Below are 20,675 nucleotides of genomic sequence, written 5' to 3' on the forward strand. Positions count from 1 at the left end.
AACCAAACATCGCGAGAGTTGAGCTTTCTCACGAGAAAAAACGACGCACAGCAACAGCTGACGTCAGCGCGCGCCCATGTTGTGAAGGGAAAAGTTCCTCCAGTGACAGATAACGTAAGTTAGTTTCTACTGCTGTGCTAAGCGCTAGGCACGTCGGGAGGACGCCCGTGAGGTAGCAGAGGATGCGCGGCCTCGTTGTGTCCGTCGGGGCGGCAGGTGGTTCCCTTGCGGGTGCAGCCTGCGCTGTTTGTTTAGTGTTTGTCAGGTGATTCCCCGCCCAAGGTGGCGGCTGTTGTGCGCCGCTGCTGGTCACGTGACGGCGTGTTCGTCCAATCGCAGAGCGCAGCTGCAGACTGCTGAGGAGAAGTGCTGCTGGAGTTTTTGGCCGTCGCTGGTGTCCGCCTCCCATAGAGAGACATGAAGGAGGACAAGGAGAACACCAGACCCAAGGAGAAGAGAGCGGAGCAGCTGGGCGCCGAGGAGGGCGAGAGAGCCGAGAGGGTGAAGGAGAAGAAGGAAGTCATGAGCAAGGTGAGGAGCGGCCTGCACACTGTGTACCCGGCCAGCCATCATATACTGACTGTGTGTGTATGTATGTATATATAATATATATAGCACATATGCATGCATGTAGCAGGAGGTAGACGTGAGGCACCTAGAGGGTTAATACGCACGCTGCTTCGTGTAGTAGTAATGTCATCTTCTATGTAAGCCGGGGTGATAGAAGCTGCTGCTGATCCCTGAGGAAGCGGAGCGATCAGAGATGAAGTGGGAGGAGCCTCATCAGTCCGGCGAATGAAAATGAGTTTCTTGAACTCTATGACCCTATAGTCTATTATTACTTTGTATAGTTACATAGACTTCAATAACTATATTTTCATTCCTGGACCGGATGAGACTCCTCTGATGAGCCGCCGATGCCCTCCGCACCCCGCTGGGGTCTCTGACCGCTCCGGTACCTTCCCTCGTCCCATCTCACTAGTGACCTGTTTGTTGCACCCTTCTACGCAGGACAATAAATGGTTCTAAGCATCCAGCGGGACCGTGAAGATTATCGTTGAGTGTAAAGGCACGCCCCGACTGAATGACCATCGAGAATTTCTTTGCTTCAGTTTTCTCATACACAGAACTGAATGGACTTGTGTGAACAGGCAGTTGCTCACTTATGAACACAACCTGTTTACTGGGAGTGGAGGCGGGCCGGAAGGATCCCCAACCCGCTCCGCCTCCGTTCGCTAGTGATAATCGTTGTTGTGCTGTTGTTGTCGGGCTTCTGCACCCCGTAGTCGTCCCTTGTAAAAGCAACCTTTCTTCAATTCCAATTCAAGAAGAATCCTGGTGCTCCCCGCCGCCTCTCCCAGCCTCCTCGCCCCCGCCGCCTCTGCCTCCTCCTCTCCCGCACGTCCTCCCATCTAGCATCAGCGCTGCAGCACGACTACTCCTTTACTCCTTCTCTCAGGCTGGATTCACCCGGGTGTATGCCCATTTTCACCACATATTTGCGCATTGTGTTGCATTTTTGCATGTACGTATTTTACGGTACTTTTTGCGCACGCAGTTGTGCGCGTGAAAAAAACACGCACCAACGCTCTCCGCCATTGAAACGGCGAGTTAGTTTAGTTAGTCCAAGATGTGTTCTTTCCCTGCGCAAATGTGCAGGAAAGTAGAGCATGACGCATTTTTATTTGTGCGACAGAATTGCGCACGCCAAATACGCGCATGTAAATAAACCCATTGAAATCAGTGGGTTCTATTTTTTTTTTTTCCTGCGTATTGTGTGCGCAAATATGTTCCTGTGACTCCGGCTTTACCCTTCTGTCCCTGTCAGGTTTAAATAATGACCTACAAGGCCACCCACAACATGTCACCTGCACAGGTAATGTCTGGTTCCCACAGGACCACCTCCTCTGCTCCAACCGCTCGGACCCCCACCAATTTTTAGACTTCATTCCAGAGTTTTCCCGGCAGGGGGCGCCCTCTTGTGCCAACGCTCCATTCACCTCAGTGGAAACGCTGCAGACGGCGGAGGCCGTGAACTTGCCTATCTCCATGGAGCACATGAAGACTATGGCTGTGAGACACACTGGGGGCAAAATCTAGGGATTGGTGGGGTTTTAGTGGTCGACTTCACCAATCAACAAATTGTCCTTATCTTGTGGATAGGGGATACCTTGGAGAGATGGGACAAGCCTTAAGGAGATAAATAATGGCAATAACCTGGTTCTAACCGATACTTCTTGCTTTAAGGTGGTGATCCGCCGCCTGCCTCCAAGTCTTACCAAAGAGCAGCTGGAAGAGCATCTGCAGCCTCTACCAGAACACGATTATTTTGAGTTTTTTGCAAATGACACCAGGTAATTCCAGTCGATGCGATAGAAATGGGTACATTCTCACCGTCCCCGGGACTCCTTCCTGTTGCTTCTGGTCTTGTCCAATATGTCGTCTTGTTTCTGTTTCGCAGCTTATTCCCTCACATGTTCTCAAGGGCTTATATCAACTTCAAGAGTCCGGATGACATCATGTTGTTCAGAGATCGCTTCGATGGCTACGTGTTCATTGATCATAAAGGTAAGTGGTTAGATATTGTTCCAGTGATTGGTGGAGGCCATGATGGCTAACCTTTACCATTCATCTCCTGGAGAGGTGATAACGGTTAGTGACAAGCCCCCCCTCCAATGTAGTGGGATCGTTTGCACATCTTTTGTGTGTTCCATGCTTGAAGCCATTCTAATTGTTGCAAACCTTGCTGCACAAATGTATCCACTGCTGGCAACAAGGAAGCGCAGCTAATGTTGCATCTAAGCATGAAACCAATCATTGTAGTACCATAAGTAACTTTTATATGGGCCAAGTTAAAGGGAACTTGTCACGTCCGGTAAACACCATAAACTAAGTTATGGTGTTGACTAGACGGTACATACCCGGCTTCTCGTTCCCTCGCTGTCACCCCTGGACGGTGGTCTCTCAGCAGGACTCTCTTCTTCAGTCAGTCAGTCACACACACTTCCTCTATGGGAGTTTGTGCACACTGATTGAAGAAAAAAGTCACATGTACATACCGAGCGTTGACATCCAAGGATGGTAGCGAGGAAATAGGAAGCTGAGTATCTATACATTGTACACACCGACTTCAAATTCCCTGTCCTATAAGCACCATAGCTTAGTGCTCAGCGGATGGGACTGTTTCCCTTTTAGTGTTACCGGTGTGATGTCCATCAAAGCTTTCCATTCCTACTCTCAGATATTGGCACACGTGTCTGTGACTCGATACACAAACAATACGGATTTGTGCTTTTAGATAGAATGGGAGGATTGAACTGAAAATATTCTCTGTATACCCACTTTATTTTTATTACAGGTCAGGAATATCCAGCGATTGTGGAATTTGCCCCTTTTCAAAAAGTGGCAAAAAAGAAAAGCAAGAAAAAGGATTCCAAGACCGGGACTATTGACGATGGTAAAATCTGAGTAGCGTATACCAAGTACTGGAGCTTAGATCTTGGTACCATGTTGTAGATGCAATATTTCAGGAGCCGCATAAAATGTTGTGCTTCCTGATTCTATATGTGGGGCAAAGGACGAAGCTGAAAGTGACTTTACGGTCGTCTCCCCCCTATACAGCCTCCAGTGACCCTAGGGGGACACTTTTCTTCATGTTATCAGCCTCATATACTACTTGCTGAGGATATATGCCCTCTGATTGTCATATGTGGGGATGGGGAGGGTCCTGCTGCAGGAGTGATAATATAAGCTGCTGCATTTATAATCAGGGGGCGCAGAGTGTTAAGGCAGCAGTATGCAGTCCTAAGCTCTCGCTCACGACCTGAAGGTTGTAGGTTTAATCCCCGCGTGTTTCAGGTAGCCGGCTCAAGGTTGACTCATCCTTCTGAGGTCAGTAAAATGAGCACCCAGCTTGGTGGGGGGTAATAAATAAATTAGCTGAATGCTCTGTGGAATAAGTTGGCGCTATACAAATAAGTCCCTTTCCCCCTAATCGCCCCCTGCACCTCTTCAGTACATTTATCTAGTGGATTATGGAGATTTTTAGTGTCTTGACTCTTGTGAATATGTCTAGGAATGTGAATGTACACACAAGCGATATGTAAGAACTCACATTCTGGGATTTTTTGGAGGTGCTGTGTTTAGGGCTCTGCTTGGGTCAAACTGTTAGCTAGGAATAATATATATATAAAATTTATTTAACACTTTCTAATCCACTGTCTGACGACATTCTGATTAAAGGCTCTACAGCTCCGATGTCAGAAGAAGTCCGGCAGGGTATTCTTACTGTATATTACTGGCTGCTCTTTTGTCGGGGAGCCTCTCCAGCATGTCCCATACCGCAGTACTGGCTCTAGCCAGCAGATGGCACCATTGTAAAATGGCAGAAAGAGCCCCCTAGGAAACCCTGAATCCAAAATTGGATTGTAAAGGGTTAAAGAATCATTCAGGTTTTATTTGTGTATGGCAAAAGGGGTTTTCCGGGGCCTAAAAAAGGCGATATGGCCTAAAAAAGAAAAGGTATACTCACCTGACCCGGTAGCTGTCCAGCACTGCAGTCAAAGGTTATAATTTTACGTATGGGGCCTACATGTAGAGTTGATGGTAAGTTCTTTTTCCAGCCATCCCACATCCTTTGCCCCACACACCTACACGTAGGCCCCATACACAACATTATAAACTTTTCCTGAAAAGTACTTTTGAACAAAATACTTTTAGGATAGAATCATTATAAAGTTTTAGCAACTGAACAAGCAGTAAGAAAAAGAAAGTTGTCAGGTACTTGTCGCACATGAACTGAGGAGCGTGCGTTTCCACAGAGTCTCAGGATCCACTTTACCATATATTGCCCTCACATTGTGTTCTTATTAAAGGGCAGGACTGCGGATCTCGGCTTATTCTGCTGTTTTTGGTCATGTGAGATTCAGTATTATTTTGCTATACCTGACTACTGATGCCAGATTTTTACTGTGCCTGTAAAACATGTTGTGATGTAGCTTTTCTGTTTTTCCTTAGATCCAGAATACAGAAAGTTCTTAGAATCATACAACGTGGATGATGAGAAGCTTACCTCCACCCCCGAGACATTGTTGGAAGAAATTGAGGCAAGAAACAAAGAAATGATAGGTAACGCAGACTATAGTCTAATGTATTACTTATTACATACAGGGTGCTCCAAAAATGTATAACACTCTACAATCGTGGTTATCTGGGCCCTTTGTAAAATCTGATTTTGAATTATGGCACAATATATAGTATTTTCTTGTCTGTAAAGATGTAAGTCACACAATTGCTAAAGCCATGGACTGTCATTGTGCCACTCACACGATGTGCGCAAACCCCCCCCCAAAAACATGGCACGTCCTATCTTTGTGCATATTACATACGCATACGCTCCAAGATGGGCGATGGGAATTGAACGTATGCAGCAAGTACGCATTTACATGTGTACTTGCTGCATACTGCTGTGTGAGAACAACGCACGCCATACGCACTCGCATACCCGTCGAGTCCTAAGACTGTGGTAGCTTTCAAAACATTACAAAAATTCTGATTGCCGGACTGTTATACAGGAAACTCTCTGACGACTATTCATTTTCCCTTTTATTTTATAGCTAAAAAGACAACTCCGTTGTTAAGCTTTTTAAAAAATAGACAGGTAAGAATTTTGCCGCGCTTATGGTTCGTATAGTTTCATCACGTTTATAACACTATCGCCTTAACTGTATTTTTTGCACTTATTTTCATTTCATATTAAAGCCAGTAACATTCAAAGGGGGAAAAGAACTTATTGCTAAGTTAAAGAGATTCTGTCACTGTCCTTTTGCAGCTCTCTCTGCAGCGGGGGAGCCTGGAAGAGCCAGGAGCAGTGCTCTGAGCTCCCGCCCCCTCTCTGCCTCCTCTCCGCCCCTCTGCACTGTTTGCCATAGGGAGAGGCGGGACAGGGGCGGGGCTAATTCTTGGAACTTGGGAGCTTAGTTCCTGCTCCTGGCTCTTCCATCCCCCCCCCCCCCCGCCAGTTGAGGACACCGTATATCGGCTCGGCGTGAAAACCAAGCCGATATACGGCCGTCTGAATCCACCCTAAGGTAGTGCTTGTTATTGTTATCAATGACTGCAGTGATATGTCTGCTGTGGATATGTGCAATAGTTAAGGAGAAACTTGCGTTTTATCAGTAGCAGCACATGCATAGTGCACTACTTAAAGTAGTCCTGTATAGTCATGAGCTGCAGCTAGCTACACCCACCCTGCCCTCCAGCCAGTGATTGATTGACTGCTGGCTGCCTATTACTGTGCATAATAGTGACAGACAGATAGCTGCCTATTATTATTATGTAATTATAGTAGAGCTGCCAATCATTGGCTGGAGGTACGTGTGGGTGTGGCTAGTTGCAGCTCATGAATATGCAGTACTAGTTCTGTGTCTGGCTGCTACTAATTAAATTCAATTTTCTCCCAAACTGCTGCACAGATACATTCAGCAGACATATCAATGGCATGCTGCCATCCAATAGGTGGCGCTGCAGAGGTATTGTTCCATCTTCCATATTTGCGTATATTTCCCAGAGGAGCCTGCATGGCCGTATAAGTCACTCACCTGCTAAGTGTTCTCTAAGGAGAAACTATACCCCTCCCCACCCAATGTAATCAGTGTGACAGGCACTAGCTTATGATGCTCTTGGTGAGGGCTACAAAAAGATGGTGACAAATTCTTCTTTAAATGTTTGTAGGGTGTCGTTTCACTTGGGTCTCGCTCTATTGACTCAGTTTAGGTAGATCCCAAAACACATTGCTGCTAGATTTTGCAGAAAAGATAGTGGACTCTACTGGCAGCAAATGGGGATGTTTTTAGGTTGGTGACCTTGCTTTCTTCCATATGTAATTGCACTTGTTTTATCAATACTCGCTCATTAAAGGGGTTCCGTCATTAGAAAAAAAAACTATACTTGCCTATTCCTCACCAGGTAGCCTATTTACCAGATCTTCTCCCGGCTCCTCCGGTCCCCTGGGTGACATCACCGCAAGCCAGCTAGAACCTCTTTCTGTGACGTTACGTACATTGCCGGCATTCTCCTTCCTGCAGGGCAATGTACGCTATGTCACTAGTGATGTAGCATTTAACTACCTAGTAGGGAATGCCGAGCCAAGAGAAGATGCGGTAAGATGATGCCTTGGGAGGAATAGGTAAGTACAGATTTGTTTATTTTTTCTAATGACAGAACCCCTTTAAGATATATACCTGTAATAGAAGCTGCACCTTCCTCCTCCAGGACTTCTGTTTACTGTTATAAACTAAGCAAATTTTTAGCAACCCAAGAAAGTTTTTGAAATTTCCGCAAAGTTTGTAGGCAAGGAATGGAGAACCACATGATGCTGGAAGACACTGTATCCTCTAATATCTATTACAGCATTTCAAATGTTCACATGTAATGAATTCCAATAATGGTTGCAGTTAAATTAGGTAGTTCTAATTGGCCCGGGACGAGGCGATGTATGGTCAGTCTTACTACTTATTTAAAGCGCTGCGGAATAAGTTGGTGCTATACAAATAAAGATGATTATTATATGTACGTATACTACTACTATTGTATGTACGGAATATCTGGATTTTATTTAGGACCCGGCTTTGAACTTAAGTGTTAGTTCATTGTTTGTTGGAAGTCTGATAGACTCACACAGCCTGACTTGTACTGTGTGCAAAATGTTGTAGAGAATAAGAGATGAAAAGCGTGAAGAGAGAAGGAGGAGAGAACTTGAGCGTAAAAGATTGCGTGAAGAAGAGAGGAGGAAGTGGAAAGAGGATGAGAGAAGAAAAAGGAAAGAAGCGGAAAAACAAAAGAAATATGAAAGGACTCCAGAGAAAGAAACTGAAAGAGGAAAGGATGAGCCTAAAATTAAGGTACCCAGAATCGCACATGGGAATAGTCTTTACAGCTTATTAGGTGACTTTAGAAATGGTCCGACCTTTTGTTCGTAACTTGCTTAGAATCATCCGGATCCTGCAGCTAGTAATATTACTGCAAGTGATTAGTAAGTTTGTCTTGACAGAAAGAGTGACCTATTCGTATGCCTGATTAAATGAGTAAGTAGCTGCTCATGTAACGCAGCAGATGGGCTCTGAAATGCAAAACTTTTGACATAGGGCAATTCATTTTATAAAATGTACTTTCTGCCATAGGTCACTTACTCTGACTCTGGTCGTTCCTCCATTGCATTTTAAATGAAAAACAAAGCAGGATTGTATATAGCAGTGATGGCGAACCTTTTAGAGACAGAGTGCCCAAACTGCAACCCAAAACCCACTTATTTATGGCAAAGTGCCAACATGTCAGGGGGCGGGGCTTATCACAACTTATGATTTTACCCCCGTCGTTCTAAAAAGCACAGGGCCGCTTCAAAATTGTGCAGATTTTGACTGCTTTTTGGATGCGGAAATGTCTGTGGAAAATTCTGCAGCATTACCGCATCCAAAAAGCAGTCAAAATCTGCACCCTGTCTATTTTGAAACAGCCCTGCCCATTTCTGCTACATGTAAACATAACCCAGCGGTAATAGTGACATCCCACAGAGCGACCCCAGCGGTAATAGTGACATCCCACAGAGCGGCCCCAGCGGTGACACCCCGAAATCTTGCAAAAAAAGAAGTTTTCATTTAGGGCGCCCACCCACTGGCGATTTTTTTTTTTTTTTTTTTTTTTCCCTGCGAAATTCGCAGCATTTTTTTCTGTGCAGGGGTCTATGGGACTTCGCGGTAAATTGCGATTTTGCGCGATCGCGATTTTAACATTACAAGTCCCATAGACCCCTGCAGAGAAAAAAATGCTGCGAATTTTGCAGGGAAAAAAATCGCCAGTGGGTGGGCGCCCTTAACCTTGGAATACTAACCTGAGTAAAAAAATTTCAAACTAATGCTACCAGAGCACTAATAATATTATGGTGGTTTTTTTTTTATATTACGACAAAACTATATTCAACTCTCATTTGGATGTGTGAAGTACTTGCCAATTGTTGTGTAACTACTTTTGAAAAATAAAGTTAAAGTATTCCGTTCAGGAAGGCGTAGTATTGCAAGGTGAATTCCCTCCCTTTAAAAAAAAAAAATCCAATAAAAATACCATTTATTACTGGTAAACCACAAATAAAAAGAAACCAACAAGTTTGGTATTGATGCATACGTAACAACCTGTACTATTAAGTTATTTTCCTTTTGGGAAAAATTATTTGTGGGGGGGTTTCTAATGCATTGATCTGTCAAAGTCTCTTCAGCGCTACAGAATACGTTGGCGATGTACAAATTAAAGATTACTATACAGTCAGTTGATCTCTTAAATAGGATAGTTTCTTCAAAATTAGAAAAAAACTGTCCCTATACTTTATAAGATTTCTTACACCCGAAAACTCAAAAAATAATAATAATAATAATAATAATAAAAGGACGCCTAAAAAGGATGCCAGTATAAAGTAGATATATGGTAAATGTTATCTATTAACTACCATGTGTAGTATGAGTATCTGTCAAAGTCTGAAAAAAACTTCTGTAAATTTAGGAATGTTTTCATAAACAAACACAAAACATATCAACCAAAATTTACCAATCGTATAAAGAACAATATGCTACCAAAAAACATCACTTAAGGCTAATGCCCACGGACGGATTTATGCCGCGTTTCCCACAGCGGAATAACGCAGCTATTAGGTTCTATTGAATCTAATAGCTCAGTCATCACATTCGGGATTCTGCCGCGGGTAAAAATCGCGGCATGTTCTATTTTACCAATAAAGCAGCTACTCTAGCAAGCATCGCTCTTCTTGAGTAACTGCTTACTGGCCCGAGCAGGCTTGGGGGAGTGGAGTGGAGAGTGAAAGATCCCTCTCCCCCTCCTCCCCCTCCTCCCCCTCCTCCCCCTCCTCCCCCTCCTCCCCCTCCTCCCTCTCCTCCCCCTCCTCCCTCTCCTCCCCCTCCTCCCCCTCCTCCCTCTCCTCCCCCTCTTCCCCTCCTCCCCCTCTCCGCCTCCCCTGAGTTACGTCACCTCCAGCCGGCCAATTCTTCGTCTTCGAAGCATCTTGGTGACGAAGCGTCCATTACCGGCATTCTCCTTCCTGCAGGTCAATGTACCTGGTCACTAGTGACGTAGCGTTCATAGCCTAGCAGGGAGTGCCGAGCTATTGCCGAGACTGTGCGTGCATGCATGCTGTCTCTCTGCAATAGTACATCAACACTCGTGGCGAGACCGTGCGTATGCACAGACTCAGCAATAGATCGGCACTCCTTCCTAGGCAGTAAACGTTAGCTTACTAGTAATATAACCTACACTGACCTCCCGGAAGAAGAATGCCGGGCATGGACGCTCCATAACAAGAATAACAGGATCTGTCCGGCTTGTGGTGAGGTGACCCGGGGGACTGGACAAGTGCGGTAAGAAGACTGACGGGGAGGAATAGGTAAGTATTGAGGTTTTTTTTTTTTAATGACAGAATCCCTTTAATGGACACATTTTGGGGTACATAATGTTTTTTTTATAACTTCTATTATTTTTTTAGAGGAGGAGTTTAAATAAAGCTGCAATTCCACCATTGTTTTTCAGATTTAGTTTCTGCAGAGTTCAGTGCACTATATAAATGACATGTTAGCTGTATCTGCAGGTCAGGACGGTCGTGAGGCAAAAATCAGAGTCTAGTTATTTAGGATTTTTCTATTTTTTTTTATTTTTTATTTTTTTTATTTTTTATTTTTTGCTGTATTTTAAAACCCATGGCATTCTTATTCTTCTGTTTGACAGAGCTGCACGAGAGCTTGTTTTTGACAGGTAGATTCGTAAATTCCATTGGTATTGTTTTGGCTATATACAACTTCTTTTTTTTTTTTTTTTTGATGAGGGATAAGCAAGCAGAATTTCTGTCATTCTGTTTTTTTGGTGGTAACACTTTTGTAGCCGATGTTACTTGCTGTTATTGAAGTACAACTTTTGCTGTCTGGGCAGCTTCTTAGGAAGCCTGAGAAAGATGATGAACGAGAGCCAGAAAAGAAGTATAAACCCAGAAAGCTGGAAAAAGACGGTGTGAGAGAAGAGCGCATCTCAACGCCCAAGAGGTCAGATGGAGAAGCTGGAGAGGAAAAGCTGAAACGGTAATTTTTTAAATTTAATAATTTTTGAGATGTTTGTTATTTTTTCCCCAAATAGAGACATATATTTCTACCCCCCTCTGGCATTCCTACCAAATAAATCAGCATATAACCTCCTATATATCAGACATAATAGGTGACAGTTATTTCAGTCGCTGCATGGTGTCCTTAGGTGTAAAGAGTCTGTCCTTGGTATCTTGTAGTGTGATCCCCTCTTCCAGGGAGCATGAGGAGTCGGCCTGTTACATTTTATCAAGCACATAGGTATAACATTTGACCCATATATGACATTTACCAAGTTATTACATTTATTATATCTCCACTATAACCCATTGCGTCACAGCAGGTATATAACACTCCCTCCTAGGTTGGGGCATTTCCATAACCTAGTTGCCAACCATTGTTCTCCGGTTTGCCACTCCAGATGTACTTAACCATTTCCCCATATCTTGTCGTATTTGTGGCCAGCGTTTCTCTTAAGTGAGATTCCTTTTTCACAGGGTAACAGACAAGTACCGTATTTTTCGCTTTATAAAATGCGCCGACGATAAGACGCACCTCTGCTTTAGAGGCGGAAAATAGGGGGAAAATATTTTGAACTTACCCAGGTACTGTCTAGGGGATATTAGCAGGCGACGGAGCAGAAGGCGCAGCAGAGGTATGAAACCCCGGAGCTCCGTGTCACAGCTGCGCTTGTGTATGGCAGGGGGAAGGGAAGAATCTGATTGGTGGAGGCAGGGAAGCAGCAGCAGTTTTCGCTGGCGCTCGTCACCAATCAGCGGTATATACTGGCGGCAGTGCAAAGGAGAGAGAACTGCTCTCCGAACTGATCGTGAGTTTCTTTGCCTGGTTGTTCGCACATTCACGCGTGAAACTTGCGATTGCGCAAACAAACTGCACATTCACTCTATAAGTGCATCTTATAGCGCGAAAAATATGGTAACTTTTGGTTTTAAATTCCCCCTCTGTGGGGGGCATTTCATCCAACCAGTGTTGGGCTCCCCGCTTTCTTGCTATGTAGAGTAACCTTAGTAGCACTATTTGTTCTTGTTCCTCAAGAACAAATATTTGTTGGCAGATCACTCGCATAGCGGAGTATGTATACTAGTGGGGAGAAGTCAAAGTTAACTTTGTACACATTATTTGTGACTGCACATCTATCCATTATCTGGTCAGTTTTTGCACATCTTTTTAATGGTCATTGGGTTTCATAGATTTAGTTTTCTTTGTAGATGTTCATACATTATAGATATTTTCCCCCATGGTGGTGGTGGAGGATGTACCAATAATGTCGGCCACAACAAAGTGGGAAATCCTCTATCTCATAAGCGTCTCTGAGCTGCAAGTATTTGTAGACTTGTGAATGTTCTGAATTACACTGCGTCTGTAACTGACCAGGTAATTTAATGTCTGTCCCTATAAGTATCTGGGGGTCCCTTAAAAGGTAATTTACTCTTATTTCTTATCTTTTGTCAATCTGCACTTATTGTTAAGAAATTGCCATATATTAAAACCCCTAAAAGTCCAGCAACTGGGAAATTCCAAATTTCAGTTTTATCACAGCATTTTTTTATAGTGCTGTAATTCTCCAGCTTGCAAACAAAGATAAAGTTAACCCCTTCCACCCCTGGATGAAACTGGGAAAGGGTTCCCACAAATGGATGTAAGCTTGTGTCCTATGAATGACACAGACTCAGAATCTGAGCCCGCCGCTGTAACAGGGGGAGCCAGCTGTGACCGACAACCGCTGTAACAGTGGGAATCGGTAAGAATAACAACCGATCCTTGCTGTTCACCCCTTACATGCCGCAATATATGTTGATCACAGCATGTAAAAGGTTCACAGAGGGTAGGTGCTCCCTCTGTGATGTCTTCAGCTCTCTACGGAGGGCCGATGGATTACCATGGCAACCGGATGGCAGATAATGGCGTCCAGGTCTGCCATGGCCTGTGATCGCTTGCAATAGTGATAATGCATTGCAGTATAGAGGTACTGCAATGTATTATCAGAGCGATCATTGGATCACGGGGACATAAGGGATAGTAAAAAAGAAAAAAAAATTGCACCTTTTCCCTCTTTGTTTAATAAAGAAAAAAAACACATGTGGTATCATCACATATGTAATGATGACCCGTAACAATAAATTGAGCACTATTTTTTTTTTATCCAGCACGGCAAATGCTATAAACAGAATTTTAAAAATGGAGCCAAAATGCTGTTTTTTTTAAAAAAAAAAAAAACAACAAAAAACTGTGTACCCCAAAATGGCACCAATAAAGTCTACAGCCTGTCACGTGAAAAAACAAGCCCTCGCTGAGCTCCATTGATGGAAAAATAAAGTCTGTGGACTTTGAATGCAAAAAGAAATTCTAATAAAGAGTTTTTATCAAGCAACAGTAGAAAAAACTAAAAATATATATATTTTTTATTTTGGTATTCTCGTAATCGTACCGACCCGTAGGAAGAAAAAAAAACTAGCCTGTCATTTATGCTGCTTCATTAACTCCGTAAGAAAAAAAAAATAGCAGTATTGATGTGTTTTCTCTCCTTGCCCTCCAAGATAAGTGTAATAAAAGTTATACAATACCTTATATGTACCCAAGAAAATGGTACCAGTAAAAACCACAGCTCGCCCCACAATAAACACAAAAAAGTTATGGCTTTTGAAAAGTGGAGATGAAAATCCCCCAAAAATCGTTACGTCTTTATGACCAAATAGCCCATGTCATTAAGGGGTTAAAAATCTTTTTGGTAATTGCTATGCTTTGCAGGTCCTAACATGTTACATACATAATTCTATAAAGGTTTATAAGGGGAGGGCACTCTCTGGAATTTACTCAAGAGTTCAGTTTGTTCACCAAAAACTTTAACAGCAGGAAAAGTTTAGCTTTTTACTTTGTTTACACAAACCCTTGTGTTCTCCCCTTGCAGATGTGAAGACGAGTACACGAAGGACTATAGAGAAAAGGATTACAGAGAGAAAGACTATGACTTAGAACGACGTGCGAGGGAAAAGGAGAAGCAGCGATACCATGAAGACGAGCGACGCAAGCAGAGGGATCGATATGAGAAAGACCGATGTTTCCGCAGACGAGATGATGATTTTAGAAAGGACCGTGAAGTAGTAAGGGAGAGAGTGAGGAAGCAGGAGGTTAGTGAATCTCCGTCAACCCCTGATAAAGCTGAGCGTCCATCCCGAGAAGAAAAGAAAGAAGATATGGCCAAAAGAGATCGAATAAGGAACAAGGTGGGACTGGTCATCTTCTCTTTCACTAAAGTTTTAGCGGTCTCCATAAAGACTTGACACGAAATAAAAGGAGCGCTCACCGGAAACATGGCCTTCTGATAGGCAGTTGTATCCAATGTAAAGGCCGACAGTATAAACAGAAGGTTAAAGAAAGGAGTCTCACTAGGCACTCTAAAGGGAACCTGTCATGTCCCCACAGCACCGTAAACTAAGTGATGTCAGAGTTCCAGCACAGACACTCGCCAAAGATTGCGTGCCACTTGAAAATTTGGACTCTTCTCTGATTCCCGTGTGCGCACTCTCCCATACAAGTCATAGGGAGAGCGTGTGCACAGGAACCCGAAAAATGTCAGATTTTCATATGCCACGCGATCTTTACCAGGTGACACTGGTAGTGGTTGGGTTTAAAAAATGCATCACCCTGCCACATCCCCTAACCGCGCCGCAACTTAGTGCTGCTCCATTGGTTTCTATTGAGCCCCTCGCAATCTTGAGAATGGTGCACCCCGAGTCTGCCGAGTGAAGTAAGTCGCATCACTTCTATAGAGATTGCTGAGCACAGTGCTCGGCTATCTCCATCATCCTGAAAGAACTGAATGGGGGGGACAGCAATGCAAGCACACCGGTGCTCCATTCACCTGGCGCATTTATGGTTCCCTGTTCTTATGATCATGGGGGGCTTCAGCAGTCAGATTGCCATGATTATTAATTGCTCACTTTCTATCGATAGACGTGAACAAAGGAAAGTTCTGGTGCTAGGATAAAATCCAAGGCATTATTACATGATCCAATAAAAACCGCATGGACCCCCGGTTATCACGCTACTGTACCATGATTAAGAAGTCCTTAGTTCGAAACGTGTTGGTGAAGCAAATACTATTTGCCTTTGATGCTGTTTTTATTAGATCATGAAATGAAGCCTTGAAGTTTATTCTATAAGCCTCATGTCCACGGGAAAAATCAGGCCCGCCGCGGATTCTTCATGTAGAATCCGTATCGGGTCCCTCCTGGCCCGCGGACATGAGGCCTAAAAATCAGAATAAACTCACCTGCTCCGGACGATGCGGATCTTCCTTCCTTCGCGGCCGGATCTTTTTTCTTCGGCCCGGCGGATGTGCCGCGCGCATGCGCCTGGCTGAAGAAAGAAGATCCGGCCGCGAAGAAGAGAAGAACCGCATCGTCCGGAGCAGGTGCGTTTATTCTGGTACGGGTCTCCCGCGGATCCGGACGGCTTCCATAGGCTTCAATAGAAACCTGCGGGAGCCGTCCCCGCGGGAGACCTGCACTAAAAGGAGCATGTCCATTTTTTTTCCCGCATGCGGATCCGCGCCCAACGGGAAAAATTACACCCGCAGGTATTTAACTACCTGCGGGTGTCCAATGCATCCCTATGGGGCGCAGATCCGTGTTCGGGAGAAATGCTGCAGATTTTAAGCCCGTGGACACGAGGCCTAACACAGGACACTTTCTTATGATCAAATGTATTTGTCACGCTGCTGCCGGCGCTTCTCTGGACTGGATTCCATTGACGGGGATGGTTAGAAAAACGGGTGTTGAGTTGCAAGGAATTATACTTTATTGTATGGATAGGTATGAAATGATTTTCATGGGATAACCCCTTTAAGGAACTGTTTATTTTCCATAGAAGAGGTGGTCTGTTTCCCTAGCAACGAGCAGTAAACAACTAGAGGGCAGAGGAATCAATAGCTGCAATATCTGGAGAACGGAGCATCTTAAGGGTGAATGCATTGTTTTGCGGTTTCAAACGCATTGAAATAAGATTCCTGAGGAATATCCCTTTAAGCGTTGTCCGGACTTTACGTTACAGGCTTATTACAATATTTTAATTATTAATTTTTTTTTTAAAGGATCGCCCTGCCATGCAGTTATATCAACCCGGGGCAAGAAGCAGGAGCAGGTTAACACAGTGTGATGAGAGCCCATCCAAATCCAGCGATCCGACTAGTGAGAAGAAGCAGGAGAGTGAGACCAATGATACACCAAAAGGCGAGTAAGGAGCCGGAAGATTTGGAGTGTCCCGCCCGTTGTGACAACCAAAGAAAACGAACTGCAATCCAGAAGTGCCTTCACGGGGAAGGAATCGGGAACAGTGTCCGGAGGAAAGGCATGGAGGCACCTATGGGGTGTATAGAGCGTGCAGAGATGGATCGGAATCCATAACGGGTTCACCTAGCAGCAAGAATGCTGGTGGACGGTTTAGTATATAGTACTATAGTGCAAGCGGGGAGAGGAGAGCGCAAATCCTGAAGTTTACAATATCTTGTTTTGTGGCCTTAATGATACATGAGTCCTCCATTCCTGATTTGGCAGAGGGTTATGACAGATGATTATTTTTGAACGTTCCGGCCCAGTATTACATGGGATGTTTCCATACGGCTTGCCCTGTATTTCAGTTTTGCTGTTGAAGTGTTAATATTTTTTTCTTTTTACCCCTTTCTCGGACATTCTGGAGACCAGAATGATCGCTGCTGTACAATGCTGTCGAGGCTCAGAATAACACTGTAATCCTTTTTGGTTTTCCTAATTATTTTCATACAGATCTTTATTACTTGCAATGAGAGCAGTAAAGAGCGGCATATTCACAGGCACGTGGCGGCTTATTTTATCGCACCTGAGGCATATAAAGTGTTAACTATCTTACATAAATATAACCTACGTTATTTCTTAACATGTTTTTCTAGCAAAAATAAAATGAGATTTTTGAATCTGAAATTCTACTTGTATTATTTCTGTATTTAGCAAAATTATTCACAGAGCGCAAGCATGGAAGAATGGCGCATGTGAATTGCAGCCGGCGCAATGCGATACAGAAATAAATTCCCGTTTTAAAGTGTAATGGCCCATTTAGACACAACGATTATCGCTCAAAAGCCGTCTTTTGAGCGATAATTGTTGTAACTGCACTGACATCGGGCAGTTTTCATTACCCCAGGGATTCGCAGCAGGATACAGCTGATACTATTGTTTCAGCTGTATCCCCCTTCCTGATAACGGGCTGGGTATGAAGAACAGAGTGGTCCAGCTCTGTTCTCCATACCCCGCACAGAGCGCCCGGCTGTATAACATCTGGATGCATAAGACAAGCGGTGACACCACGCTTGTATTCTGCATCCTCCGCTGGGAGCGCTTGGCTGTATGACAGCCGGGCGCTCCCAGGGGGAACAGCTAGATGCAGAAAACAAGCGGGGACACCCCGCTTGTCTTCTGCATCCTCCGCTGGTGGGTGATCGCTCATCTTGAGCTGTAAATGACACAACGATCGCTCAAAAGTTGCTTGAGCGACATCTTTTGAGCAAATTATCGTTGTGTCTAAATGGGCCTTTACTGTCATTTAATACTCCTTACTTCTTTTTTTTTTTTTTTTTTTTTTTTAAATGAACAGAGTAGGTAATTTTTGTAAACATTTTTGTGCTATTTTATTAGTCTATTCTGTATATTCTTCCTTCAAAACCCTTCTGCTGCTATGCAGCTAGGTGAAGACTTTGCTAGGGAAATCTGTATTCACCTGACCGCATAAGGGCTTATTCAGACGACCGTATATCGGATGGGTATTCATGCCGGCCGATATACGGCATCTCTCTCTGCAGTGGGAGGAGGCTGGAAGAGCCGGGAGCAGTGCTCTGAGCTCCTGCCCCCTCTCCACCCCTCTGCACTATTTGCAATGAGAGACGGGATGGGGGCGGGGCTAAGTTTTGGGAATTAGCTCCACCTCCCCTCATTGTAAATAGCGCAGAGGGTGCGGGAGCTCAGAGCACTGCTCCTGGCTCTTCCAGCCTCCTCCCCCTGCCGAGAGGGACGCCGTATATCGGCCGGCGTGAAAACACGGCCGATATACGGTCGGCTGAATAAGCCCTTACAGAGGAGAAAGCTCCAGCTGTGCCTGCACTGTTCTCGCTAGTGCAGTTGCAGGCATGGTTGTTTCCATGTAATGAAGTATTAAATGTTTTGTTTTTTTATATTTTTTATTAATTTTAATCCTATTTTGTTCTACCACTGGTGGTGGTAGTCTCGCCGGTGCTGTTAAGGAGAAGCTGTTCTGTGAGGCACATGGCTTCTTCCCTGCACAGCACCTGCTGTATTCAATGCACTGTCAGGATCTCAGTACAGTATGTCACTACCCTATGCAATAAGACTCTGGTGCACCAAATCCGCTGGGGAGCAGGGTTGTAAAGTGGAGAAGCTGTCTGCATCAGAGATCGGCTTTTTCACAGCGCTGAGGATGGAGCAGCCGAGACTGGCAGTGAAAAATAACACCAGCATGGGGGAACAGAGCAGTGGGGCACAGGAGGACATAGAAGGGTTAAACATTAATAAATTTGTTTTAGATTTTATTAATTTTTAAACCCTCCTTTTCCTCCTGTGCCCCACTTATTGTATCACCATCCGATACACTGAGACCCTGGCAGTGTATCTGGTACGGCGGCAAATGGGCGCTGTGCAGGGAAGAAGCTGTGTGCAGCGCAGAATGGCTTCTCCTTCACTGTCGGGGACAGAGCTGCTGAGACAAATAACACCAGAGCAAAGGGACAGAACAGGGGTGCACAGGAGGACAAAGTAGGGTTAAAAATTAATAAAATTTAAAACAAACCCTTAGTAATACTGTAAATGATAACTATGCCTGCAGCTGCACTGCAGAGAGAACAGTGCAGGCACAGCTGGAGCGCCCTCTTCTGCTATACTGTTATGTGAATACGGATTTCCCTATCAACATCTTCACCTAGCTGCATAACCAAATAAGGGTTTTGATGGAAAAATATACAAAATAGGATAATAAATGTTGCACTATTTCTTATAATTGTCTATTCTGTACATTTTTTAAATGATTTAAATAACAGTTACACTTTAGTCCTTAACCCTTTGCAATCCAATTTTGGATTCAGGGTTTCCTAGGGGGCTTTCTCTTTCTGCCATTATACAATAGCGCCATCTACTGGCTAGAGCAAGTACTGCGGTATGTAAAATGCTGGAGAGGCCCCTGACAACAGAATGGCCAGTAACCTACAGTAAGAATACCCTGCCGGACGTCTTCTGCCATCGGATCTGTACAGCCTTCAATCAGAATGTCTGTAGACGTCAGACACTGGATTGGAAAGGGTTAAGTATCGTGAAAACATAAAGGAAACTATTTTGTAGGAGTGCTGCCAAACTAACCCCTCCAAGCCACAGAGGGCAGAGCCGAATAAAATGGTCTTCGAAAAAAAGGCTCCAATTTGAAGTTGAAATATGCTTTACAGCAAAGATTTTACTGTTAACCAAAACCTACGCAAATTTGTATTTCCGTAACTTTTCTTTTTCCGTTAACAGACCTGAGTGAAGGCTCGTTGTGTTTTTACAGGATACATAAAGCCTCATGTCCGCCGTGAAATTATATTTTTCAAATTTGCGCGGTTCTCCCGCATGTGAAATCCGCATCCCATTAGGAAGCATTGACCATTCACGTTAATTAAATAGCCGCGGATGGTGTGTTACGCGATTTGCAGATTTCTCACGCGGGCTCAATTGTTCTCTATCTCAGTGGATCTCCCGCATGCAAAAAAAAGGACAACTTAAAGTGCATTCGCTGCGGAAATCTGCAGCAGAAATCGGCGCGGGCCGTATTTTTCCTGTGGACAGGAGGCCTAAGACTTTTCGATCACTTATTTTGTTTTTCGGGGAGGCGAGGTGAACAAAAGACAGCAATTCAACCCTAGTTGTGTGTTTTTAAGCAACGTTCATTCTGCAGAATCAATAACATTTTTGATATCTTATTAGTTCGGACTTTTACGTACACTGGGATACCAATTACATTTATTTTCATTGCTTTATGTATTTTTTTTTTTTTCATGATGTACAGGAAAAGTTTTTTTTTTGTTTTAAAATTTTTTTTTATTTTTTTTTTACTGGGTTGTCTCATTCTGGAACTTTACCATGTGCTCACTTGTATAATACACTGCAGTACCCCTGCATTGAAGTGTATTGTCTCTCTCTGACATGACCTGTAGGTCGCGTAGATCTTGGGTGTGCTGTGTAGTGTTTCTCGATGGGGCAATTTTAAATATTTTTTGCAAAAGTGTGCTTCTGTTCCACGGTTAACCCTATTGCCGTTGCAGTTCAGGGGTCCTAGGATCAAATCGCAACAAGAATAACATCTGCATGGACTTTGAAAATCACCGTCCACATGTTGCCCTTGGTCAGGGTCGAACTAACACTTTGGCCACCACACTTGTCTGTTCTGCTCCAGCGAATAAACACAAAGAAAACGTAAAACCCCATTATTTTCTATGGGCATTCGGCAACGGAA

The 20,675-nt window shown here is 44.0% G+C and overlaps 1 protein-coding gene across 3 annotated transcripts; it reads left to right on the forward strand.

The window, feature by feature from the left end:
• The first annotated feature begins 57 nt into the window (after window positions 1-57).
• Window positions 58-17,107, forward strand: UPF3B (UPF3B regulator of nonsense mediated mRNA decay). Of its 3 annotated transcripts, XM_066581743.1 has the most exons (11): window positions 61-114; window positions 340-531; window positions 2,248-2,354; window positions 2,462-2,568; window positions 3,359-3,457; window positions 5,017-5,127; window positions 5,616-5,659; window positions 7,713-7,901; window positions 10,984-11,129; window positions 14,059-14,374; window positions 16,243-17,107. In XM_066581743.1, the coding sequence occupies exons 2-11, from the start codon at window positions 418-420 to the stop codon at window positions 16,387-16,389; spliced, it is 1,380 nt and encodes a 459-aa protein (XP_066437840.1). In that variant the 5' UTR covers window positions 61-114; window positions 340-417; the 3' UTR covers window positions 16,390-17,107. The 3 variants fall into 3 exon arrangements, with proteins under 3 accessions (XP_066437841.1, XP_066437840.1, XP_066437839.1); XM_066581744.1 differs by having other exon boundaries at window positions 58-531; window positions 14,059-14,278; XM_066581742.1 differs by having other exon boundaries at window positions 61-531.
• Window positions 17,108-20,675: the final 3,568 nt, after the last annotated feature.

This window comes from Eleutherodactylus coqui, chromosome 10, assembly GCF_035609145.1.
Source record: "Eleutherodactylus coqui strain aEleCoq1 chromosome 10, aEleCoq1.hap1, whole genome shotgun sequence".
NCBI lineage: Eukaryota > Metazoa > Chordata > Amphibia > Anura > Eleutherodactylidae > Eleutherodactylus > Eleutherodactylus coqui.

Coding starts and splice junctions, on each gene's coding strand:
- UPF3B (XM_066581742.1), top strand. CDS start 418: ATGAAGGAGGACAAGGAGAACACCAGACCCAAGGAGAAGAGAGCGGAG. Junction 3,458..5,016: donor GACCGGGACTATTGACGATG/GTAAAATCTGAG, acceptor GTTTTTCCTTAG/ATCCAGAATACAGAAAGTTC. Junction 7,902..10,983: donor AGGATGAGCCTAAAATTAAG/GTACCCAGAATC, acceptor CTGTCTGGGCAG/CTTCTTAGGAAGCCTGAGAA.